Below are 27,804 nucleotides of genomic sequence, written 5' to 3'. Positions count from 1 at the left end.
GATGAACAGCACTTGTGAGACCTGATCCAACCCATATGAATGCCCAACACACTGGGGGAAGCAGTGGGGTGAATCAAGAAGACACAATGTGTCCCAGCTTTAAGACTGACATCACTGCTGCCTGCTTTCACAAAACAAAATATGAACTGTGTGATTTGAAAACATTAGCTTTGCATTACTGCAGCCCACCTAACAAGAAAACCACCTGGGAGATGGGGAGATCTCCCAGCCACCCAGTGTCTCAGAGCTTGGTCAACTCTGGCTTTTGGTCACTGAAGAAGTTTGGTGAGGAATCAAACAGTTGACAAGGAAAAGCCAAATCAGCTATTTCACAGCCATCAGTTACAGCTTCCCTGCCTGCAGCTTTGACCCATTACTAATCTCCAAAGAAGTTGTGGCTGTGGAGAGCAACCCCAGCCTATTCAATCCCTCCCTGTGTCTGTGCTAGGAGCACCTAGTAGACCCTGCTGTTCACCTGCCTATTGTCACCGCTGCATGCTTAGTAAGCCTGGGACCTGCAGTAGCTGCAAGGTGTCCAAATGTCCAGGAAACCTGGCCGCAGCCAGCCCAGCCTGCACCGCAGCGCTTGCTCACCACCTTCCTGTCTCTTGAGGCAGCATGAGCCATGTCCCTGGTCTGGCTTCACAGGTTGCTGCACCACAATCCCACCACCTGGCCTGGCTCCAACCCTGGTTATCCCAGGCATCAGGGAGATATCCTTACCAGTTAACTCTAGAGATTTTATTTCCTTGCTTGGGGGAAGCAGAGTTTGTGAAGCGGTTCCATCTCTCACTTTGCCCCTAGAAACCTATCAGAGCATCCCTTTAACTTTGAGCACTCACTGTCATCCTAACCAACCCATGGGGTCATCAAAGCTGTGAGGACAGACAGTATCATTGTATCATACCAATGTTTCTCTAAATTAAATCTTTAAATCTGGAGAAGGGAGAAAGCAATGAGTGGAGCTGGAAGCCAGCAGATTAATGGAGTAGCACAAGAGTAAAATCCCATTCAAATTCCTCTTTGTTTTACTGCCTAGTAGTCAGCAAACATAGAATTTCTTACCTCTTGACCTCAAAGAGCTTCAGAAGCCACTTCCTCTCCATGTTTGAGGTGTTTTAAGATGCACATATTTAAAGGAAGGAACAAAGCAGCACGCTGATGTGTTCAGTGCTGAGGTGCTTTAGCTATGTGGCTCCCATTAAATACACCACAGCCCATGGCAGCTGCTCACAGAGAGGACACAGGTGCAGCAGGAGCAGCCAAGCGAGCTGGAGCATGCCAGGAAAACGGGGAGAGCAAAGGTCTCAGAACCTCCAGCAGCTGCTGAAAGCCCAGAAAACTTCAAGAGGGCACCTGGGCACCCCTCTACCCCTTGCAGTCTTTTCTAGGGAACACTGGAGCAGATTAGGTTGTATATAACTTCATTAGGTCAATTAAGCACTAGTTCATTATCATTACATTGTGTTGCATGTCACTCAACACCAGTCTGGACAATCATTTCATTTTTATTGAGAAGATACTAATCTTTTGATAAAAGACCCTAAAAGCCCCAGTTAAACTCCTTTAGAAAGCCATTCTTTTCTAATCCCAGAACAGTTAAGGTCAGCCTGAGACTCTGGAGATCGCCTTGTACAACTGCCTCCCAGCAGGGTCAGCCAGAGCAGGTTGCCTTGGGACTGCATCTAGTGAGGTTCTGAAGATTACCAAGGATGGAGGCTTCACAGCCTCTGGACAGGCTGTGCCAGTGTTCAACCATTCTGACAGTAAAAAAGCGCTTTTTCTTATGTTGAAACAGAATGTTCTGGGTTTCAGTGCATCCCCATTGCCTCTTGTCCTGCCACTGCAAACCACTGAGAAGAACCTGGATCCATCCTCTTTACTCTTCCCCTCCAGGTATTTATACGCATTGATAAGATCCCTCCCAAGCCTTCCCTTCTTCAGGCTTACAGTCACAGGTCTCTCAGCCTCGTTAACAGGTGCTGCAATCCTTTAATCATTTTAGTCATTTGAAGTATGTTAAATAAATTCTTTTAAATTGGCTTGAAAATTTGCATCGTGCCTTTTCTGGTTGTTGGTGGGATTAAAACAACCATCGTCTTCATCACCTTTGGCTGGATTGCACGTTTGTTTCTTACTCTCTAGTTTGATTTTAACAGCTTCTGCCAGGTAGTCATTGCCCTCAAGGAAACTGTTCAGGGCAAGAATTTCTTTACAGCTGAAGAACAATAAAAAAATACTGCTTAGCAGGCTGTTACAATGCTTGCACCTATTTAAATTGGACCTGACTAGTCCACAGGGGCTATATAAAACCAGATGTTTTAAAAGCATTAGCTTAAAAAAAAAAAAAAAAAGATAAGTGGGCTGGTGTGTTCCCTTTTTGGTGCACCTCCCTAGGCAGTAATAGGGTTTTGTCCAATTTATGGGCCTAGCAGTTCACTTCCCAGCTTGGGCAGATACCTTGCACTGGCAGGGAACATCAATTTCCATTCACCTTCCCAAGTTCCCCGCAGCGTGGCCCAGGCAGGCTGGAACACCAGCAGCAACAGAGACCTGTCATATTCCTGATGTTACTTTGGAAGACGTATTTAAAAATTCTAGAATCACATCATTTCATAACCCATCTAATGCAGTTTCTGTTAATTGGCTTTCCCAGAAGTTTGAGAAGGAAGCACCTTTATTCTGTAACTTCTGTGAGACAGCCTTACAAATTAATCGAAGAGCTGAGGTACACCAATTTCAGTGCATCGCCAGCTTAGGTGTGATTCTGCACCAGCAAGCAAGGACTCAGTACAATTAAGTTCTGTTGTTTACAGGAAATAGATAATAACTTCCAGTAGTTAAGTTCTCTGTCCCCTAATTTTGTCCTAACCGTTGTGGTCGTAACACTCTGCTTCACTTTGACAAATCCTCACCTTTTCTTAATTAAGAAAGATTTTATCCCACCCAATATGGACTTAATTCTTCTGTTTTATAAAGCTTCCAGGTTGTATTTTTATGAAACCAAAATATTTTACTTTTACAGAGCTATATACACTTGTCAGCTGTCTTACAACAGGAACAATTAAATGCAATTAAGCAGTGTTAGAAGAGGAAATGCCTTTCCATAGAAGAGGAAGTATTTTTCTCACCCAGCAGCAAGTCAGTGCTCTGACATTCCCCACAGGAATTCACATCAGGCAAATAAAGTTCTGGACACAGTGCACCTTGGAATGGATATTAAAGTTCCACTGCTTCAGAGCACGCGTTTCAGGATGATTTGTTAAACCTGGATTACTACTGATTTGCATCAGCTCCACCCTGCCCTGGCTACACCACTGTCCTAAAGAGCACACCCTTCCTGGGCATTTAAATACCATCTTTCCAACCCCACATCTTCAGGCAGGTAATTTCCTACCTGTCAGATGTCTGAAATAGTCCTAAATTGAACAGTAATCTATTTCTAGGTTTAGTATACACCAAAAAAACCCCAAAATGTGACTATATTTATTAATCCCAAGGACAGCTTAATTCAACATCTGTAAATGCTGTGTTGTGAAGATCTCCACAATGCAAACACATTGCTTCAGAGTAGAAAACGTTATCGGTGCACTTTGTGCGGCAAATATCAATTGAACACATGCATAATTCAGAAAACTAAAGTATCAGCAATCCTGCTACATGGGTGTCAAGGAAAAAACCTTCAGAGAAGTTCTTGGAGAAAAGCAAGGGCATTTGAACAGGAGACTATGTAGTGTGTGACAGTCTGGTTTCAGCAATGTATTTCTCGCTGTTATTCAAAGCCAAGCGTGAAGCTGTACAGTCACCAACCACAGAAGCAGGGAAGTTGCTGCCACCCGTAATGCAGCACTGTGCTTTAGTTTTAATATTAATTCTAGTCCACACCCACTCATTCTGCACCAGGCAAACCAGTATCACTTTTGGAATTATTTTTTTCAAATCAGTAATGCTGTCTTGAAGAAAGATTGTGGTTTTTTTTTTTTTTTAATTATTAGATTTTAAAATATTTTGCATGGAGAAAAAAAGACCCATCAGCTGTTCAGAAAACAAAATTTATTGTAAAGTTACTGAAACAGTAAACAACTTGTCAGAAGTACAGTGAACTGGCACTGTTTCTTTAAAATGTTGAACTGTCTTCCAGAAGCAGCACCTGGAATATTCAAGAGCTCTTAAGCCATGGACTAACTTGGTGCAAGGCCCCCCTTCCTCCCTGTCCCCTGCCAGCACCACCAGGGGAGAATGGGCAGATGATGTTATTTGTGCTTCCCACCTAACAGCTCCCTAAGTCCACCTGGTAGATCGCAAGCGGAAATTCACCCTTTTGTATTTAGGGATCCTCAGCTCAAAAGCATAAGAAATGAAACCAATCACAATGCAATAAAAGGATTATTTTATGGAAATTTTAGTTTAATGACTGTAAATCTATAGCCTCTTCTTAAAGAGGTGAGCATAGCAATGAAACAAGAGGAGACAAGGCTTTGCTTTCCATTAGATATTTGCTGTTTATTTCAACAACTGCAGAGGCCTGGACCTACCGCAGAGGTAGGTATCATTCACATCTCGTACATCAGAACCACAGAAATAACAATTCTCTAGCAATTTCTAACAACATCTTGCACTCCCAATTCCTTTCAGCTTCCTGCCTTCAAGCAAGGAGCAGCCACGCTCCCAGCATGAGGAAGGCACCCAGCAGGTGTCCAGTGTGGAGAGCAGGGACTGAGCTAGCATCACCCACAAGGGCCAAGGAGTTGATTCCTTCTCCGCAACCACCCCCTTCCCCACAAACACTGTAAGGCATAAATGGCCTTTCTCCGAGGAACTGTGTATGTATGTGCAGTCCTCTGTATTGAAGGAGCTGCAGAAAACCAGCTCTTCTTTACAAGCTGGTGATTTGTTCCTAGTCTTAATGTGTTACTTCACTAGTAACTAAGCCTCTCAAAAACATGAACTTCGAACGCCCCTTTCTACAGCACAGGGAAAGAACACCTCCTTACAGCATTACCCACACTTGCAGTGGAAGAGAAATAGCTTCAAGTGTGTGTGGGACTGGCTGATAGTCCAGCAGTGAAATGTTACAGAAAATTCTTCCCATTACAGGGCCAATCTCAGATGCCTTGTTTATAACTTATGCTATTAAACTTCGACAACTTTATACGAATTCTTACCGATGTTAAAAAACACTGTACAAAGCCACCTTAAGGCACAAAAAGTTAAATAGAAATGCAGCCCGCCTGAAGGCTCAAAGCAGCCAATTTAAGAGAACCTGGCCTTGTGATATGCATATAGTTCATTTATACATGTTAAGCTTCATTGTTATATATTAAAACCAGTAGATATAAGATAAAATATATGCTGCTCAGCATCTACACTTCTTCATTAGTACCAGTCCCCATCTGAGACATGATCTGTGGTTACAAACAGGTACAGGTCCCTCAAATGATTTGCTCTCAGCAACCATCAGATACTGCACATTTAGGTACGCAGGTACGGCAACATTGTTTTGGAAGGGTGGGATGTGAGCATGCTTCAACCTCGGTGCTTTGCTCAACTTCATAGAAGCAAGGAAGTATGTATGTGGAAAAAAAAGTCAAAATGGCAGTAACTGAAGCTAGGAGAAATTGTAATCTTGTATGAAAGAAATTCACAAGTTAATGTTCCCCCCCAAGCACATTGCCTTGAGCAAATGACCAAACAGTAAAAGAAAGATGCCCATGAGGAGTACTGTCATACTTAAAAAGTAACAGATCAGCACTGTAGGTAGAGTCCAGCAAGTATGCAGTAATGCAGCTGCCATCCACCTCCAGAAATGCCCAGATAACAGAATTATTCTGTTGGCTCAAAGATTCCTGTTTAACTTCTACTACTGGCCAGCCACAGCTATCCAGGAAAATCCTACATGGTAGCTTCTCAGTATAAATCTGTAGGTTACTGTCCACAGGAGGGAAAACCAGCAAATGACTCATTTCTCAAGAGTATGAAAGGCATCTCTCTGCATTACAATAGAACACACCCCCAAACTCAATTATTCAAGTACTATTGGATGTTCTCTTAATTAAGGGTCTTCAAAGAGCAAGATGTTGCCCTACCTACATCAATTTGCAGTGTGTGATTGCATAGGAGAAGCAGCGTGATACAACAGTTCAATTGAAGTGCCATTTTTCTGATGTGGCTTCAAGTAAAGGCAACCAGACCCCTGGCAATGAAGCCTGCTGGCAAAACGCTCATTGCCCCACTCAGTGTCACACTGCTTTTGGGTCACTCTTCTTCTTTACTAGCACTTTTTCTCCCACCGTGACAGCAATGCTAATCACATCACCCCAGCACTACTTGTGTTATTAATACACCGTTTACCTTTTGGGTGAAGGAAGAACTGTAATATTAGTACAGAGCACTGAACTCCCGTCCACTAAAAAAGAGTAAAAAGATTCTTGGTACATTTGAAACTAGAAAAGTCTGTAGCAACATGGAAAAAAGGAAAAACTAGTTTAAGAGTTTCTATTCATTGCTTTATAGCAAGAAAACTTTAGTCAGGGTTTATTACAAAGGAACAGCATAAGGAAACCAAATAAATAGTTGAATAGTTAACAGTATGCAATATAATAGTACTAAACTTCAATTACATAAAAATTAAACTTTGGAACAACATCAATATGAAAGATTTCTTAGAAAACTAGGACTCAGTCCAAGATCCTCAGACCTGTACATTGCAAAAACTATTCAGTCTTGATGCCCAGTTGGTCCCAGCTTTGTCCTCGGAGGGACCGTGTCCACTGAGAACTATGACCCATCCATGCAGCTCCCTAATCCTCCTCTGCCCCATCACACACATGCTGTTTTTCCAAGTGTCTAAGGGAGAGTGATTGGGAAGCACGAGGTATGAGTTGTGCTTCATTGTTTCAGAGGAAGCTGTATCTTCTTCCTCATCTGACAGCTATATCAAACAAGGTTATGCAATTTAGCCTAAGGATGCTTCTTTCTTCCTTAAAGCAGCAGTTAGAGGAACAGAAAGAAGGCAGCAATGACCTCATGTTCCCAGTAAAGCCCCAGCTGGGTTCTGGGCGAGGTGGAATTGAGGGCTGATTTACTGTTACTTGGACAAACTGATCTAACATGGTGAAGTCAGTGGAGAGAACTTCAGTAACTTCAGCAGAGCGACATCAGCCCCTCTTGTCATTCTTGTTTCCCCACTCAACACTGTGCAGTCACACTGAGCTGAATTCTATTAGCACATCTTGCCCAGCACAGGAGGGGAAGGGAGCGATCTCTCTTGGCTCTCAAGAGTGACTGACAAGCAAATTCATCATCTGCTTGAGTAGGATTTTAATGTGCTCCCAAATAAAGAAGTATCACCACTGTGATCTGGAATCATTCCCAATACAGATTTCCTCACCTGTGGGACATGTGCATCTCTTCCAGCTCACTGTTTGGCTATACACCAGATGAGCCTGGGGCTTTGACTGGACGTAAACAAAAAATATATATACACAGCATTAACTTTGAAATCTCTATGTCAAACCAGTTGATCAAATTCTCCTCTCATACGATTTTTAGATCAGTAGATAGTTCCACTGAAGTCAGAAGTGCTAAAAGGTGTGTGAAGAAAACCCAGCATTATATATTTGCATTAAATACCAAAACATATCCTAAAATACTCCTCTTGACATCTGTCACTGAAACACTTCCAACATCAACTTGTCCAGAACACTGGAGCAATTAACAAAAACTCTGCTATCAAGCCACAAAAAAAACCCCCTCAAACAGAAATAAAAATTACAAACAAAAATAAACTTTTATATTTGTTAAATTCCTGTCAGCCAATTGAAATCTTATTTATCTGTTCCATGAAATTAAAAACTTGGCACATTTTCCTTGGATGCCACTTATCAACATTTTCTTTTTTCTAGAACATTTACTGCATATCACAGGTTCACTTTAGTAGCAAATGTTGCCTTCCGGTTACAGCTATGAAGCTCCACACAGTTCAGTAAATGAACTCTCCTGGGATTTCTTGCAGCAATGGTTCCTCAAATTTAAATCGTTTGGAAATGGCTTTCTGCTCAGTTACTTTTTCTTTTTCTGACTGCCTACATTGTCCCAGTGTGTATGAAGCCACTACAATTAGTTCTTCTGTCACTATTGATTCTTCCTCTTCAGTTTTCTCAGCATCTACTGATTTTTCAGAGGCAGAATCTGCATCTTTCTGGGTGACACCACCGGTCTCCTCTCCTGTAATCTTATTCCAGGCCCTGCAAGCAGGATTATTGCTTTGTTCTAACCACGGATGTTGAAGACATTCTTCAGCAGTTGCCCGGTCCCTGGAAAGGAAGGAAAATTGTTAAAATAAACATCCAAATGAATTTGAAGTCCAGTACCTTGCAGAAGAGATCAATACAAATTATTCCAAGGATATGACTGTATTAAAGACTGACTGATAGAACTTAAGAATGCTGATAGCTACCTTGTACCAGAAAAGACCAACAGCAGCTCAAGGAGATGAACTGCTAACATTTACAATAAAAGGAGTTGATAGGTGCTTAAATATCACAGTTTACACTCCCATGTTGCCAACCAAATTGCAAAGTTCATATAGATCTTTTTTCAATATAGGAAAATTATCCAATTCTTACATTGTTAAAAGTATTCCTATAGGCCAGCAGTAGGCAATTTGAATAGCTGACGTGCCCCATGAAGAACTGGTGAAGTTCCACACACAGAAAACATCTCTTCTGCTTTGAGACCTGGATTTTCCAATTTGCTGCTTATTGAGAAAAGCATACTAAGGAACCAGAAAAGAGTAAAGTACTCCACCCACTCCTCAAGAATAAAAGGCTCAGAGCACAGTTCATTTAAAAGACACCAGCAAGACACGTGTAAAAGAAGTCAGTATACTGTACCACAGGCTACAATTCATACAGTTTTCTGAAATGTACATGGAAAGCAATAGCACAATGAAATATGAATAATCAAAGTTCCCTTATACTTTAAAAATGAAGATGCCAGCACTTGCTCCATTTAAACCGAATCCAGTCAGACATATTAGCATATACAACTGTGTCTTTTACTTACTCGGGTTTCTTAACCAGCAGAGTTTTGATGAAATCCACAGCAGACTCTGATATGAGGTCAAAGTCTTCTCCAGAGTAACTTACGTTCATTTGAGATATATTTAAGAATGTTTCTTGTTTATCATCCCCTAAGAAAGGTGATATCCCTGTTAACATAACATATGCCAGTACTCCAATGCTCCTAAATTAAAAGTAAAAAAAAGAAAAGCAGTTTTTTAGGGGTTGGCTTTTTTTTAAAAAATACTTTGAGTAAAGTAAGTTATTATGACCATTAATTTGTTCAACTTACCACATGTCGGTTGCTGTACTAATTGGGTCATAACTCAGAATTTCAGGAGCTATTGAGGGAAAAAGAAAGCAAGTTCTATTTTTTGGTCATATGCAGACATTACATTGGAGTTATATAGTGCAATAATGGGCATGTGATAAAAGTAATTTGAAACATAACACTTTTGAAACAGAGAATTCTATTCAAGTTACTTAAGTGATTACTATCATTCATTGTTTAAGTAAAACAAATTGTTTTCCTTTTATTGTGCTCTTCAGAAGTCAGGCTAATCTCCTTCTCAGAAGCAGTATACAAATTTCTTACAGAAAAATTAGAAATGTTCAACATTCCGTATCCCAGCACTGAAACCCATACCCATAAAGACATACTATACAACTTAAAGATATTTTCAAGTACATTTTCAAGGTGTGGAATGATTTGCTTTTAAAAGAATGAAATAGATACAAATCTCCACAATCTAAAATATTATATTCAGAGACTGAATATATGGTCCTGAACTTTAATCCAAGTAATACTTGTTCTCACTGCTGGTGAGAATCATTGGAAGTGTGTACTCATCTTCAACACAAGCACACAATTAGCACTCATTACACTGGCAGAGCTCACCAGTTGCAGCTTTTCTAGCACTACTGTATCCAAGTAATAAACTGATCTTTCAACACAGGAACTACACAGCCAGACTGGCATTCACCAAACTGAGACAGTTTCTCTTTTCACCCCCTCAAAGCGTGGACAGTCCCCTCCTCAGGGCTACAGCACTCACAGTAACGACTTACCTACATATTCTGGAGTTCCCATAATTTCTCGTAGTTCCTCACTGCTCTTCATTATTCTTGAAAGGCCAAAATCTACTATCTTAATGTCTCCCAGAGGGGACTTACTGGTTAGTAGAATATTTTGGGGCTGAAAAACAAAAGGGGACTTTCAGGATCACACAAATAGAATGTCTGTTACACCATCATTTTGCATAATTGTTTTAGATCATGAGTAGCAATAATTCATTCCAATACAAGTACAACACCCAGGATCTCCCTCCACCCCTGTGCTCCAACGTGAACTTGAAGAGACATGTAGGCTAAAAGGACTGGTAAGATCTTCTGGTTATAACCGAGAATCAAACTTAGCTTAGAACACATACAAAAGACATGCTAGTAGCTATCATTTAACAATAACATATAAATACCTCCACATTTGTACCTTTAGTCCTTCCATCACCTTTTAAACTCCCCTTCCCTCCTTGCTTCCTTCCAGTAGGTGGTGTAAAATACCTCCTGTTGAACGGTGTTCAAAAACACCCAATAATTTTCAAAAGCCTGAGCACACAAAGCTATTTTGACTACACCTGTTTAAAGAAAGTCTGTTGCAACCGACCTCAATCTTGTTCAAAGTACAAACAATTGTATTACAGAATACTAACTGAAGAACAGTTAAAAAAAAATACAGCAGCCTGAAAAACAGGTTTTTAAGAGCATCACCTTTGGATAAACTTGTTTGCTCTGACGTCACTAGATCTTGGCTGTCATCCTTCAAAGCAGCTTTGTGGTCATTAAGAAGTTCCTTACCATCTATTTTAAATGCTAGCTCAGTTAAAAAAAAAAATCTGAAAACTAACTTCAGACAATAGGACTCAGTGTTTGTTTTGGTTTTTTTTGCAACTGAAGCATATCCTTGCAAAAAAAAAAAAAAAGTGTGACCCTCCCTGCCTCCAGGCCAATGGTCACATAGGGTTCCATCATTGCCTGCTCTGAATGGGAACACCAACAGCTGACATTACATTAATGTCTCTGGTGAGCACAAGTTCCATGAAAATGATGAAGTCTTTCTTTATTGAGAACCTGGATCATCTTTCATCAGGGTGGTTGAAAATGGAGGAGAGCAAAGAGCAAGAACACTAAAGCAACCACTGACTGATAATCCAACTGGATTAACATCAACGTTTATACTTTTTTTCTCATCACTGAGCCATTCTCTCTTCATCCCCTCGTTAATCATGAAGGCATGCTTTCACATGAACAGTCTCGCTTTTGAGTGCGGAAATAAAACTGCAAGAACATTTTAAAAACTTTGGGCCAGTTCTCCTTGCTGCAAGACCTAAATATAGTCAAGTTCTTTCATTCCTGCAAAGTTAAACCATGGTATTTCAAACTAGCTCCATGATGCTGTCAATCTATTTTCTGTTTGTAAATCTATGCATTAAGAACAGCTTAATTTTTTTGTTTACAAACTGGGATCTGGTGGCCGTACAAAGGCTTTTGGAGCTGTGCGTTACCATATGCTTTATAGTTCACATTTGTTATTCTGTATTTGTATTAGAAAAGCAAACATCCAAAAAAAGCTGACCATGCCTCCCTAATTAGCCTCTCAGATGTTCTTCCCAGTGGGAAATTTAGTTACTTTCTGAAGAGGCAAATAGAAAGCATGAGAAAAGCATTTGTTCTCTGTATTTAAATGAGGAACAGTTTTTAGTGGAAACATTTCATTAATCCCTTAAGCTCTGTATTACAATATTTTAGTAGATAATGTAGTTGCTACAAGTTTATTGTAATTTTAAAAAACCAATCTTATTACTCTAAACATACCTATGCAGAAAAAACTTGTCTGCAGTACGAATTGAGTCCTAACCCTACGTCAATTCATACTGAAATATCAGTCACCATTTTCTTCTCTGGCTTTGAACTTGCTGTAGTTTTCAGCTTGACACAATTACTCTAAAGCTTTAAGAAAAGGAAAATAATTTTCCTGCTTCTGCAAAGTGGTTTCTCTTTTGTTTTTCCACTGCTATAATACTTCTACATTTGCCTAATGCTGATTAGCCCACAAAGGCAAGAGAGATGCAGGCCAGAGGGCTCTCCTGGCAGCCACCCTAAAGAGGGCCTTTCACTATTGCCATCAAACAGTAATTAAATGGCTAAAACTGTCCAATGGCAACATTTAAAAACCTCCCCCTCTACTGCAGTAAGGTTTAAAGGTTCCAATTTAGATCCTCTTATGTTGTGCGCTGAAAAAAACCACCTGAGCCTAGCCCAATGTCACATCAGCACAGCCAGAAACAAGTACCCTTGGAAAGATTATAAAAACAATAAAAAAGTTGCTGACAGTATGCCTGGAAAAATACAATCAGAAACTTGGGCTTTAGGAATTTGAGATGTTGGTTATACCTGTATCTTCATGTTAGACTAGTAGCAGTGAAAAGCATCATTTTTCAATGCAAATATTAACTAGTCATATTTTTCACTTCAATTGGACTGAGCCACTGTCACATAAAAAGAGCAGAGCTTTCTTGACACTATGAACTTCAACCCTACCTTGCCAGCAAGTTGTGGAATCTTGCAAGCTGACTATATGATGGCAAAATCTGTATACTGCAAACTTGCCATTATTCCAGAAGTTTTTGAACATTTGGCCCTAATATTTCTTGTATCTTTAGTTAGTTTCAAGAAGAGTATGACTAAGGTCATGTTTTTAAACTAATGCCTCATCTTAACCTGTAACATTAAGTTAGGTATCTAATTTTATCATATGATAAAAAAATAAAAATCAGATCCCTAGAAGACAAGAGAGGAGTTATCCAAGGAATAATGGGCAGAAACCGGAAAAACAGACTATCTGGGATACCCCAGCTACATGGTGTTTTAAGATACTAATGCAGACTGATCAGTCTGCCCTAAAAAACATGGAAGGACTCCCATATCTTTAAGCAGTTGAAATGGAAAAGCAGAATTTGCTTGGGGGTTGAGTTGCTTTAGTCAGTGTGTATAAGTGGAAAAAAAATGCAACAGTTACTAAAAGAGTAGGCATATTAGACTGGCATCACACTTTATTCCCCAAAATAAGTGATGCAAGTCTCAAATTAAGAAATAAGGCTATAATCAAAATAGGTCCTATAGAACCTGGATACTCTATACCTGCCTATTAAACACCAGCTTTGCTCTAATTGCTATAAAGGCTTAAACTCTAGATTAAACTGTTCTTTTGCCTTGAAATATTGGAATTTTAAAGTGCTGCTTGGAGGCTCTTTACCTATCTCCACTGTATACAAGAGGCAGCTAGTCTTTCCTCAACCCCCACACCTTTTACAATTCTCTTCCATTCCTAACTACTTTAAGTTTTTACCAAACACCAATTCAAGATCAAGTCAAACAGCGAATGAAAACAGAGAAAGGAGTCATCTCTTACTCTGCAGCTTTTATGCACCATTAAGAGGAGATGAAAGACTCCTGACTACAATCTACTCACACCCTGAAAATTAAATAGCATCAACACAATACTGTCAAGTGATACTTAATTTGCACTCCGTAGCATTATATTTGCTCTCTCTCAAAACTGGATTACATGATTGCATTTTGCTATTAAAAACATGCCATGTTTCAGCCATCTTTCAGGAGAACCATGCCTTTGGAAAGCAGTGATCAGGTGGCAACCCTGCTAAACCACACTGAAATACTCCCTTTTTCCTACAATGTTTATTTTCATAGGAAAAATCTTGCATCTGTAAAGGGGGCAGACAGAAGCTAAAGGTAGCTAGCTGTCAGTGTCATAGATTTGGTTGATTAAATTTATAATATAAAACTACAACAAGGAGCTGACAATCACATACTGACAACCCTTTGACTTCAAATCTTCTGGGCATAGAGCTTGACTTTTTTTGAAGGTGCAACATATGGAAAATTAGATGGACCTTTCCAGAGCGCAGTAAGCCACCAGGTAAAGCAGCACGAGCCATACTATACAACAGAAGATGGTTTGAGGGCAGTGGGTTAATAAACACGCAGCCAAAACCAGTACCCCACTTCAATTTTTGAGTTCCTTGAAAAATGGGCCTTCTTTTAAAGTCTTGCAAGGCATGTGGGTCAATCTTCACAAGTCATGGTTTTTAATCCTGTAGTTTCCATCATCTTTATTTGCCAATATTCTGAAGACTTCCATAAAGCTTATTTTGCAAAAGGCCAATAGTCTCACATATCATGAAAGTAATCACACTGCAGTTAGGATTCCAATGAAGATCCACTTTTTAAAAACACATTGCAGTAATGTATAAACATATTAAACTCAAACACTAGACAGTTTGCTCTGCTAATTAAGTTTTAGAAACCAGCAAAGCAATGCTGGATTTTTCAGTGAGAACCAAAGATGCTCGATTTTACAACATAAGTTTTCTAAGCAGTTGGAAAAAGTTTTTAAGTAAGCTTTTTCTGCACTTTGAAAAAGCTACCTGTCCACAAGCTGTTGTTGATTACAGACCCCAGTCTACTTTTGACATTAAGGCAAGTACTATAGTCAGTGCATTTCTGATTACAGCTACCCAGCTGATAGTGCTCAGGAACACCACAACTTTAACTACAAACATGTATGAATATATACTGTCCACAAAAGACATGCTTTCATTTCCCACACTTTGCCTCAAGGTAATTCAACAGAAATATTTTTGGCCAACCATAGTAGAGACAGCGAGTATCTTGTATAAGTGTGCTGGATATTTAAGGAATTCTAACTGCTCATTTTCAGTCCTTCTGAATACTTATTCCCACATCACTTGCTAAAATTTTTCCATTGATTTAGTTCAATTATTAATATTCTATGTGTATGATTAAATCAATGGGCTAAAGAAAGTTTTAAAGGATTACAGAAATAATTTGAATAGATGGTTAGAAAACCAGGCAGGTGACATCTTTGTGCAAATATTACTCATCAGCTGCTTTAGCAGATGAATAGTTCATGATGTGATAGGTTATATATTAACTATGTATAGCTTGATACTGGAATCTACTGGTAGCTCTGTACTACTGCCAAAATGCAATTAAGTATGAGTAAGCAATTAAGGATGAATAAGGATCTCAGCAATAGAGCAGAAGAAACACATTGCAGCTTACTACATACTTAGGAAATATGGGAATTGGACATGTAAAAAGAATTCAAAAATTTTAATGTGAGATACTTTTTATAGTGCCTTGCTTAGTACTAATAAAGTAGCTCAACCTCAAAATGAGATAAAATTGCACCTTCCATATGAGCATATGGATGGAAGATAAAGAAAATCCATTGTAGCTTGCCACCAATAGGAGATGGTAGTTTTCTGGATCCCTGTTAAAACTCCCTTCTTAACCATAAGCAATACCCTGGATTTCTTACAATGGCAACTGTCCTTTTCTCTTGATTTGGACCAAAACTAGTTTTCAGCAAGAAAAAAAAATATTTATGCCAGTGAATCACGATAACTGATATACCAATAAGGTGTGGGACAACTGTTTGTCAGTAAGTGACAAATATTTAAATGAAGTTTTACAGTAATTTAAACAGCAACAAAAATGTTACTATATTTAACACATTAATATACTGTTTACCAGTCCTGTATGAACCCTTTGGAAACATTACACTTTATACTACTAGCGTCTCCGCCATCCTTCTGCTTCAAAGAGCAAACTTATTTTTCAATGGCCATACAATACTCAGACATTTTTATTACACTTCAAAAATAAGTCAAGTCTTAACCCAAGTACTCATTCACAATTTAAGGTGCAATGAAAACCTGCTTTTGAATTTATTACATTTCACTCCGTCAAGTTGTTTGTATTTGACATAATCATAGAAACTCCCCAAAAGGCTTGCAACCCTAGTACTTACAGCATCCTAAAGGCAGGATTTGATCATTCAATGAATAGGTAAGATAAAAATTATGTTAATTACCAATTAACATTATGACATACGACCAAGAAGGGTGTCAGCAATTAATGAACACATGAGAAAAACACAGCAACAATCTTACCTTTAAGTCAAGATGAACCACATTGTTTCTGTGCAAGAATGAAACTCCTTCCAAGATCTGCTTCATAAGTCGTTTAACATCTTTTTCTTTGAAGGCTTCCTCTCTTTCAGCCACACACTGGTCAAAGATTTCACCTCCAGCAGCACTACGGAACAATATGAATTTTATTATTTCCAAGACTAAGTTATAGCACCCATTTTGTTCTACTCACACTATTTTATTTAGCATAAGCAAGATCAGCAGGTGGTAGCATCCAATAGTGGTATTTTCAGTTATTAAACATTTGGCAAGCTTTTACAGCCTAGGAAGACTTCTTCGCAGTATGGCAGCTTTGGAGAAAACTAAAGATCTTAGTCATTTAGAGAATATGAATACTACAGAAACTTTCGGGGCTACTTTGGAAACAGTACTGACAATGCTTTAAGATGAATGCCACATCTGTTTGAAGACAGTGTTTACATAAAAGATGTGCCTTTTGCCATTCCTGTGGAACTACATGGAAATTTGGCCAAGGTAAGCTTTTGTAAACACAAAGCAAAACAGCCCCACCCTCAATCTTCCTCAAAGGACTAAATATAAAGTTTATAATTTAATTGTTTATGAAATCTCTGTTATACAGGGATGAATCAAGTTTTAAATGACTTTCATCTAAAAATGCTTTTGAAACTTTTAGTTCTCAGCTTGCTTTCTTATCTTCTGTTTATATATGCTTAAATAAATAACAAAGTAACAAAAAACCTAAAAATAACTACAGATGAATGAAAGTTTTTAAAGTACTCCGAAGCCACATGCAGTACGATCTCTGTACAGCAATGACTCTAGAGAACTAAAATTGTTTTACAACATAACCATATAGCATCAAAAGTAAAATAAGCAGAGCAGACAAAACCAAGAATGGGCATAAGAACATTAGAATGGGTCCATTTTGCATGTGGATTGTTGAATTACTACTTAGCAACGTATAAATGAAATTAACACATACATGCTGTTCTGCATGAAATTTATCATCATCCCTTGGGAAAGTTGCTGAAGCCCCTGAGGACAGCATCTTCTCCAGTTACCTCAACCTGTGACACCCCAAACCTGACTTGCACAAGTGTGAATCTCTGTTGATGCATAGCCATCTATTCTGCCTTTGCTTGCTCTTTTCTAATAAGTTATATTACCCAGGCAATCCTGAAGACAGAGGCATGTTCAACAAGGATGTAACAGCAAATGAGAGTTCTACAAACCAGTGCATTTGGATTATGTACCCCCATAAAAACACAAGTATACTCCATTTTTCAATTGGTCAATACTAACTTTGCTGCTACAGCCCTAGTGCCTTAAAATGCCTAATGGTTTATAAAATGTTTTTGCCTTCCCAGATATTCTCACTACTGTTATTTGAAATTCTCCCTGGGGATTGTCTTACAAGCAAAAAGAATTGAAAAGAGGGTTACATCTTAACTTTTTCTAACGTGTGTTATATTTCTGTTCTATATGCTGGTGTACTGGTGCAGAACTACAGTTTGATTTTTTAAAAACTAAGATTTTACTTTAAAAATGAGAAGTCCATTAAATAATTATTTTTCTTCATCCGATAACAAAGATAATAGAACTCAAGAATAAAATGAGTTTTCAAAGGAGTATCAGTACTTTAATTCCTATAGAAAAAGTGTATATGCCTGACACTTTAAGCACATCTTTCTTCAGCACATTTTTATTTAATTCAATGAAAAAGTTAGTAACATTTCATCTGTGACTAGGATTCAGGTACTAATGACATTTAAAAAATTTACACTGGATAGTAAATTCTAATATTTTAAAGACAAATTCTTTGAAAAAGCAACATCAATTAGATCTTCAAGACAGGGATAAAAAAATGTCTACTGTAATCCATAAATTAAAGCTTTCTACTTTAAGAATGCCATAATATGTTACTGGGAAGAATGATCTAATTCCTTGTAGCAGTAAATTATAATACACACACCGTGATAAGATCAGCTACCAAAATTACTAACACAATGTGTTTTACAGCAACAACCCCGCGATTTTGCTGTTACAGCTCTGACACTTAAAATAAGCAAAACAGTACTTCTGCTACTTAATTCTATGTGAAATAGGATTTATCCTTAAAATTGCTGTTGTCAGCCAGAAATGATGCTTCATTTTTAATAGACCCAGATGAAAACTCAGCAGAGGGGGCCTTATAAAGCCCTGTTTGCTCTGGGTCTAGTTGGCAGACATCTGCTACAATTAAGTCACACTAATAAACAAATTAACATTGAAGTAGGCACCGAGCTAAAATGTATGCTACCTAGAATTTTAATACTACACTTAAGTTTCACATGCAATCTTTCATTTCTTCAATCAACTTTGCTATTTAGGATGCAGATAGAATAACTTCTTGCAGCCAATTCATTTAATCAAAAAATGACCACGTTTAAACTAGTGACTAGCAACCTTTTACAAGAACACAGGGAAATTTGTTACTGCAAAACCGTTTTGTGTGTTGTTGCTGTGAAGTGAGCTTGATTCCCTTAAGCACAGTCAGCTAGCTGTGAGCCAACCCAGCCACCAGTGGTTGAAAGTACAGTGTCAAAATCAACTCCTAAAAGATTCTCCTGCACATCTATGCCAAGTTTTGCCAAGCTACTTAACAGTACTTTCAATATTCCTGAGCTAGAGTTTGGGGGGAAAAAAAAAATCAAAACACAGAAGGGATTAAAATACGTAGTAGGAAAGTCTCATGAGCACATCATTGCTAGGATTTCTGTATACAGGGAGATGAGGAGTTCTCTGGTGTTTATAATATTTACCCATTTTTCCTCTAAGAACACATTTTCTGTTAAGCTATAGCTTTTCTAATGGTCATTTTGAAATAACTTTGCAAACCACTGGGCACTGCCACCCATCTCCACAGAAAACGTTCCTAGGGGATACAAAAAAAGAATTGTCCTCAGGACAAGAAAGTCTTTAGGAAAACAAGGCATCTTAATCTGAAAAAAAAATTGATAAGGAAATATTTAAGAGCACAGCATTTTGAAATCCAGTGTCACTTAGAATGCATTATTTCTCTAGTACACACTCCCTGTGCAGTGTTGTGCTATTAACTCCTCTATAGTTTCAAGTGAAATCCAACTGTTCTTCATCAATGGAAAGCATGCTAACATTTTTTTACTGCTTATCAGCATAAATGAGCTAAAAGTCAGTTGGAAGTCCAAAGCCTTAATCTTGTTGACTTTAAATTCAATGGAGACTGCTTATCTTCCTTCTAACATATCTTATCAATGCACTGTACGGGATTCAGCTTCCTACTTCTTTCAAGTGCACTTACAAGACACTAACACAGTCATTTAGCATATCATTAGAAAAAGACTGAAAAAATCTATTTCAGAGCATCTGAAAAAATTAAACATTCCCCCCGCTTTAATGGATCAGACCTTAAGATAGTCTTTTGAAAGACCCAGAAGAACAAATCCTCAGAGCACAGATATGTAGATAACAAGTTCCTAGAATACACTTGGTTTCAAATGCTGAGCAAGACCATATACAGTCTGCAAGGGCCAAAAATTTACCTCTTAAATCTTATGTTCTGTCAAAAGCCTTTCTGGAAAGGGTTATCTCTGGAAGATAAATGGCAACTCATCTGCTTTCTGTACCCAGAGCTTATATTACAGGAAGATCACACCAAGGTGGTTGTAACACTATCACCAAAGGTTCATGTTCACTACTGCTGACTGTCATACCTCCTTTCCTTGGCTAGGCCTACCATTAGATAGTAAACAAGCAAGTAAATTTACTGAGAATTTTTCAAGTGTAAGGCTACCATAACACACCGATGTCCCCAAAGCCCGAGAAGACTGTAAATCCATATCTGATGAGAGGACATATAGGAAGAGAAGCATCCAAACGCATTAAGTTGTAGCTACTGTTCCTTTAAGTTCTTGGTTCTCACACAAAGGCATCTTTTTTTCTTTTGGCCTTAACTCTTCCCATCAGACAGCCCAAGAACTGAAACACAAACAAAAGGTAACTAACGCCATTAAGAAGCCTTCCCCTAAAACTTTTTGAAGGGCTCCAGTCTTGATTTAAGACTTACATCTAGAACAACTTTGTTAATTGCTCTAATAGACAGGATGCAAACATTGGAGCAGCACAGTTATTTCTGGTTACACTGATTTGGCTTCAAGTTCTATCTGTTGAATCCTATGCCAAATCATTTCCTGACAGCAGACTCTAACCAGTCACACCTCCACTAAATAGGATAAGTAATGTCCAAGACAATACAAGGAGAAACATTATCCAGGTCCCAATAACTACAGGTGAAAAAAAGCACTTCATCCAGCTTATCAAATAAACCCTGACTATCTCTTCAGGATGATAAACACAACTTTTTTTAAAATAAGCATAATAAAAGTCTACTATATCTACACAAGACCCTGGCAGAAAAATCACTCAGTTCAGAAGCTCTTCACAAAAAAATACTTAATGGTTTAGATTTGAAGTTACACATACAGGTTTCTGTAATATCTGACCTACTAATGACACACTAATATCATATATCCCTTCCACAGATGTATAAACATGCAGTGATGAACACTTGTAAAAACACCATTTCTTAAGCATCAGATGCTCTGTTGCACTTCCTTTCAAAAGAAATGGGAAAAAGCCAAGTAGGATGCATACAAATATTGAGGCCAAAAGTTATCAAATTTGCTTTTCTCCTTTTAAACTTGATGTGCCAGGTTTCCCAGACTGTATCTCTGTCTTTTTCAGAAGAGGTCCTGTTTTCTTTTTAATTAATTCCATTTTCACTGAAATACAAAAACATCACTGACCCACAGATGTATTCTAGGCTTCACATAGCACCCCTTCAGACTTATGTACCCTTTCAACTCCTACTTAAATCCTCTGTTTGAGGTCTTGGGCCAACAAACAGAAGTTGGAGACTGTTGTCAGGGTGCATACAGACAGCCACCAACTTGCCATCCTATAGCGGAAGCCAACACCGTAATGCCTCACTGCATCCCACTGCTGAGCACTTAATATTAACCGTTAGTGGTGAATATCAAGGTTTTTGTCTGTCAAAAATCGATACTGCTTAAAAGACAATTCTCCATGTAACATTAGTGTTTCTCTTCATGAAGGCAAAGCACTAGGTGTCCCCCTCACCCCTATGACAGATTCAACATCAAGACAAGACACTTTAAAACCTTAGCAGATAGTTAGTGGCTGTCAATTAAGTATTTGTTTTTCTCCTTCCCAAGACAGACATCTGCTACACAGACCATCAAGCTTAATAGAAACTGAAATGCCCTAGAGAAGCTTGCAGTCTAGGTATGTTCTTTAATCCTCTGCATACAGAATGGCAGAAATTCACTAACATTCATACCTGTTTTGTTACAACATGCCTCTGGAACATGCTGACATTCAAGCATCCAGGCATATTTGCTGAAGTCAGGAAAAGACTGTTTTTGTAATTTAAAACTCTAACACACAGCTATTTATCTGAAACAAGGTATGAGTGTTTGATGCATAATGTTGCTAATTACTGAACAACTTGGTGACTACTGAATAACCTAGTTAATACTTTGGATTAAAAATGTTTTGCAGGTGTAACAGAATTGAGTTCTAAAAGAAAACTAGCAATTTTACATTAAAACTACCACAAAACCCATTGCTCATCTTGAGGTTTGTATTCTACCACTTCTGTTATATCCCTACGGGATCCAGAAATTTAAACTGTATTCTAGTAAGATCTGTGCTGCTACTGTTTAAAGCAGGTATTTATGAGTCCCCAATAACAGCAGTTACAACTCCAGAAGCTCTGTCACACCTTTACATTATAACAGATACTTGAATATTTCATGAATCATTAATTCCAGAAGGGCACAATGAAGTTGAAAAAAAATGTATTCTAGAAGGAAGTTTACCTTAGCAGGCACAGTCTCATTCCATTTCACTGAACTTTAAAGATATAGTTTCTTTTTACTTCTAAACAAGATCAGATTGTGACACAAGATTTGTCACCATTTCACGTTGTTATCGAGCAAGAAAAGAGCTGTACAAACTAGTTTTATCTTATCAGGCAGGTTAAGTCACTTCTGAACTATTGAGCTTCACTGCTCCTCTCCTAATTATTTAAAATCCAGAGTTTGAACAGGATCTCAGAGTTGAATAGCAACGAGCATTTGGCTGCCTCTTGGAACCTAGATGTCAAATATCTAAGCCACTGGCATTTTAGGTGAACAGCCACAACAGCTGCAGGAACACCCATCTGGACAAACTCAAGGGGGGAAAAACACACAAATACAGAGTCACAAGTTAAACGTCATTTGAAATAAACTGTTCTAGGTCTGAATCCTTCTACTCTTTTTCTTCCCCCAAAAAATAATTATCTAGAGAGTTTTTCATGGTAGATCATAGGGGGTTTTGATAGTTTGTTTTTAACAATGACATTACCTTCTTCATAACTGGTAAAAAAATCCAAACAGATTTCACCCCACCTTTGTCACTATCAATGAAATAAACTTCAGTTTTTGAACAGATACTCATTGCTTCTTTCCTCTTTTACAAGTAGAGAGCAAACACAGTTCATATTTCACTAAAGATTTTTCTGACTACATAAATTATAGTTCAGCTTTGAAAGACACTACATAATTGGAAAAATTTATTATAATCTGCAGTCATTACAAGACTGCACATAACTTTTCGTAATACTGATCTTCTTAGCAATTCTTTTTGAACTCAAGCATGTGTTACAGGCAAGCAATAAAACCTTTTCACATTATTCATATTTACACACAGTATTTTTACATTATTAGTTTTAAGCAAATACTGCAGAAGGTTATTGAGGAATTATTACTACTACTTACTATTCCAAGACTAAAATAATCTCTGTTGCAGTTTCATAAACTTCATGCAAGTTAATGACCCAAAGGTTGCACTGCGCCAGCTCAAGGACTGCAATTTCATGAATTATTTCCATCCGACAGTCTTGGCCCTTTCTTCTTTTTCTCATGAATTTTGCTGCAAACTCTCTTTCAGTGTCTTTCTCGATACACTTCTTCACCACTGCAAATTTCCCTCTGAAATGAAAGAATTTTAAGTTAAAATTAAGTCCCTTAGTGACAACATTACTATGGCCCTTCTAAATTAATATTACAGGAAACTTGAACTACATCGCTATTAATTAATACATTTAAAATATGTTCTAAATTTAGAAAGATGCCATGCCGAGTAATAATCCCTACACTTAAGTTAGGAACATCACAAGCCAGAATGTAATTTAACCTCCATTAAAAATAAGGACTTTAAAAACCCTATCTATTCAGGGAACATTGATTTCAAAAATACAGAATAAACAAGCTGTGCTAGTTTGCAAGATGAAGGTATCCTCAAACCTTTCATTAAAAAAGCTGGCAGAAACCAGAGTGTACAAACAGGCAATTTATGCTTTCTGTGACTTTGTCACAATAACCTAAGTAATGGCCCAGCTATTGTTTTCTGAAGTATCCCACCATATTCAAGGCAACAGCAATGAACACTCTTATTCAATAACTGCTCAAAATCCTTCTTTGTTTGTCATGTGATATCCAGACCCTGCTCTGCATTTTCAAAGATGGTATTTTTTATTTTCACCATTGTTTTTTGATTGTTTAACAGTTCTCAAAATCCCTTATTCTTAGTCTCACTGTGTAACGAAGGAACACAGATCACTTAAAAAAAATTAAGCAGCTTGTCCAACATAATGCTTTTTAACAATTTTTTTTCAACAACGATAATGTGAATACAAACACACACTGAGGAGAACAGAGCATAGTGCTAATCCCACCTTAATGAGCATCATTTCTGACAAAACACACAACTGATGAGTTACACCAAGCCAGCAGGCTATAGCTAAGCCCACAATGCAGCACTTACGTCAGAAGACTTCCTCCACAGCACTTTGGACTGAAGTGTCTGCTTTAAACTTCCTTGCCATAGAGTCCCACGCCCCCTGCTCCACTCTGTTCCATTCATACAGTAGGGATTTTTAGACTGAAAAGGTCTATTAAATAATATTTGTCATCCAGTGCAATGATGACTTCTCATACCTTGAGGTATAACATTTTTTTAGTTCTTACCATACAGGTATAGTGATCAAAATGGGTTTTTTTATTTATATGCAAAAATTTTCTTATGAAGCTGCAGGAATAGTTTGGAGATGTTTGTTTTTCTTCTTCACTTAACTTACTGTAGGGTTGCTGAAACCAAAATAAGAGTCCTCATCTGGTTTGGAATACAATTTCATAGGTTTTGCCTCTCGTACCTCCAAACTGAAGTGCACAGGATTAACTAATTCAGCTCATGTCAACGTTTTCACTCCCACAGCTCCTTACCTATTGGCAGACTTATATTTCCATGAAATGTAACTGCTAAAAGAAGTTGTGGTTAGCTTGCTTTTAATAGGCATTTGTTTCAAAATTACCTAGTCTAAATGAATTACGTCAAAAAAGCACCCACAAAGTTGGTATTTGCTAGGCAATCTCACTAAAATAATCTGACTTCTAACCACTGATACAGCCACAGTTATTCCTACAGGAATAATATTTTGTATAAGCACACATTATCTACAGCATAATAGGTATTAAAACGAGATCAGAGCACAGCCCACATGGCTGTGAAGGTGGACAAACTGCAAGACTATGCTTTCGATGTCTTGAATCCAATTTTTTGGGAGAAAGTTCTTAATTACTAATATATACGTTAAGACAAATTTCACTTTGCTAATGCATGAAAATAATATCACAGGATTCTGCAGCACTAGGAAGGTATGGTCAAAAGTTCATTATAAAATGCATTAATCGATGGGGTTACCACACAGGACACAGGCACCAAAGAAGTAAGCTTATTTTTGCTTATGTTTAAAGTGATAAAATAATGAGGAAAATAATACAGTGAAAATAAATCAAAGTGAGATAAGGTAAAGCAGTGAAATAATAAGCGAACTACTCTAGCAAGCATAAAATAAGGTAATGCATCTAATCATTACTACAAAGAGTTAGCAATAGTGATTAAGAAAGATCCATCACCAACTGCCCTATGAATACGTTACCATCATCCAGATCCACAGTCGCTGGGGAGCCCAGCTGCAGTGGGGATTTGGAGAACCCTTCCCGACAACTGGGAGATTTCTATACAGTGTGTCCACCATATAGATGAGGTTTCCAAATTTCCCTGCAAACATTCCCTGCTTTTATACAGTTGAACAAAGAACTTTACATCTCAAACTGCAAAAAACATCTGGTGTGGTTTTCCCCTTGTTAACTTTTGTCTTGAGTTTAGCCAGAGCAGCAGAAGGAAGTTAACAAGAGTAAAAGCATCTGGTAATCCTGATTATCTATCTCCCAACAAAGCCTGTCATGGCCCTGCCACATTCTTTTACGTAGATGTTGGTTGCGATGGTCACATCCGTTTTAACAAGCGTGGCTGCTGTCACACAACCAGCACCTTTCTGCTGACTGACCTGACACAGCAGGCGTTACAGCAATGCTTTTATAAATTGGCATATATTCGTAAGAATACATTCTGTATGTGATCAATATTATACATATTAGTTATATTGTTAGGTTGTGAGGTTCATCCAGAGGTGAACTTTGGTTCAGGGCCTCACTGCTTGCGCCCTGCTATTTCAGCTGTAGAGTTACCACAGAACACCACAGGAGGAATAAAGTCTAACAACCCGCTAGGTGCCCAGTACACACCTATCAAAAACCACACTGAAAGAAATAACATATGTGTATAGTAGAGACAGCTCATCAGGAAACATAGGAACGTGCTAACAATGCTCCTGATCCCAAAAATATTGCAAGGAGAGTGTTTCTTTTAGGTAGACCTCTAGGAAGTGTGTGATGTTAGTGTTGCAACCACCAGTATCAACATCCCTCCACCACTGCAATCCTAACCACAACTGAGAGCAACCTTCCTTATGTAGCCAATGCAAAGGATTTTAAGTTATTCCAAATGAAGACATGCATCTGCATGACTGGTGTGGGATATAAAGCTATGCATTTATCAAAAGTGTTAAAATCCTTGCTGAGATTTTTGTCACCAAAACCAGCACACACAAAAAAAAACCCTGGTGATGATGCTGATAAGAAAAAACCCAACAGAAAAATCAATTGAGAGTAACAGATAAGCCCTTTGACAGCAAGTTATTTTAATACCTGGTGGATACTAAGCCTTTATACCAAAAGCCTAGACCCCTGGGTTCAGCCTTCTCTATTTTTCTTGAATAGTCTCTGAATGCACAGTTTCCTTCCGGGTGAATGTCACCTTAGTGCAGAGTCAAAAGCTTTTAATTCTAGCGGCAGAGAAGGACTAAGAGAAAGTGGTTTAGAAAAGTTTGAAATGTCTATAATACATCTTTCAAGAAGCACAGTGTTGTTTTGCATTGCATACAACATCTATCTGGAAGGAAGTTAATTAGCCTAATGAGTACAAAGTTGCCGATTCATTGCACATTAGTCACTATGGAACTGGGCAGCAAGAAGCAGCAAGGGCCACCACCGTGTGTGGCCACGCATGTCCGGCTTAGCTGAGCTGGCCAGAAGCCTGATAGGTGACGTAATTAAAAGGGACAGGTGACATGGGAGCTCAGCCAGCTGACAAATACTAATTCCTAGTTCTTTAAGAGCAAGAATCCTGCCCAGATTCTTTATGGCTATACCTGTAATTAGAGCTATTATAACTACAGTCTGTGGAGCTCATATTTTCTGAATACAAGCCCTAAAAAGATAAAACTTGACAAACCTGCTGTTTATAGCTAATAGAACTCATCACTACGCAGCAATCTAGATTTATGCCTCGGTCAATTTCGGAGTTAAGATCCAGAGATTACCATCCACTGCATTGTTAAGCAGAAGATAAATTTGTAAAGAATTTATTTTTGATAGAGACAGAATAGTAGATAAGACAGAGATGAACAAGTTTTCCCATGAAGTACACATTGCACGTGCTTAATCTTTTCTTAAAATCCCACTTTTCAGAACTCCTTATTAAAAAAAAAAATCAATTAAATAGTGAAAATAGTATGAGATCAGAGCATTGCTATGACTGTGTTGAGAAGAGTGAGAACAGCAGTGAGAATTAACAGTGAGAACACTGCACTGAAGGAGGAACAACTTTGAGAGGGAATACCTAACGTGCATTTCCGAAGTTAAACTGACTACCAGTCATCCAAACACAAACAAAAATGCTTTGAAGGGACACATGAATAGGAAAATAGGAGTTCTCCGTCCTCACAAGAGTCTCATTCAAGAATTATGATTTAAGATAAATCATATCTGACTACAAAGGAGCTCAGTGTCATCTTTTCAGATTGCCAACAGAATTAGCATTGTTTTGTCTGGCATACATCATGGCTTAAAGCAAAACCCTCAAATCACAAACCAAACGTCAAATCAGATAAGCAGGAACATTTATGTCACCCCAGTTAATTTGGGTTGTCATAGGCTCAGAAGAACAGAGAACTAACCTTTCTTTAATAATTATTTTTAAAGTGACCTATAAAACCCTGTTACAGTAACGAATGCAGGAATAACACCAATTCATGTGAAGATATTTACTTTCTATAAAGTTCAGAAAACTCTTCTGAAATCCACAAAACTATATGCAACTTATTACACAACTCACATCAAACATTTTTTGCTGAAGTGTGG

At 38.2% G+C, this 27,804-nt stretch overlaps 1 protein-coding gene across 1 annotated transcript; it reads right to left on the bottom strand.

Moving 5' to 3' along the window:
* Nucleotides 1–7,646: 7,646 nt before the first annotated feature.
* STK17A (serine/threonine kinase 17a) lies at nucleotides 7,647–23,190 on the bottom strand (the record flags this gene model as incomplete). Its single annotated transcript, XM_010085714.1, has 6 exons — nucleotides 7,647–8,315; nucleotides 9,067–9,246; nucleotides 9,355–9,403; nucleotides 10,131–10,257; nucleotides 16,118–16,262; nucleotides 22,978–23,190. Coding segments are annotated over 6 exons (1,048 nt in total), but the record flags the coding sequence as incomplete, so codon positions are not given.
* Nucleotides 23,191–27,804: the final 4,614 nt, after the last annotated feature.

This window comes from Pterocles gutturalis, unplaced genomic scaffold (assembly GCF_000699245.1).
Source record: "Pterocles gutturalis isolate BGI_N339 unplaced genomic scaffold, ASM69924v1 scaffold20415, whole genome shotgun sequence".
Classification (NCBI taxonomy): domain Eukaryota; kingdom Metazoa; phylum Chordata; class Aves; order Pterocliformes; family Pteroclidae; genus Pterocles; species Pterocles gutturalis.
The sequence above is the reverse complement of the archived record's forward strand: the minus strand, read 5'-3'. Positions and strand labels throughout refer to the sequence as shown.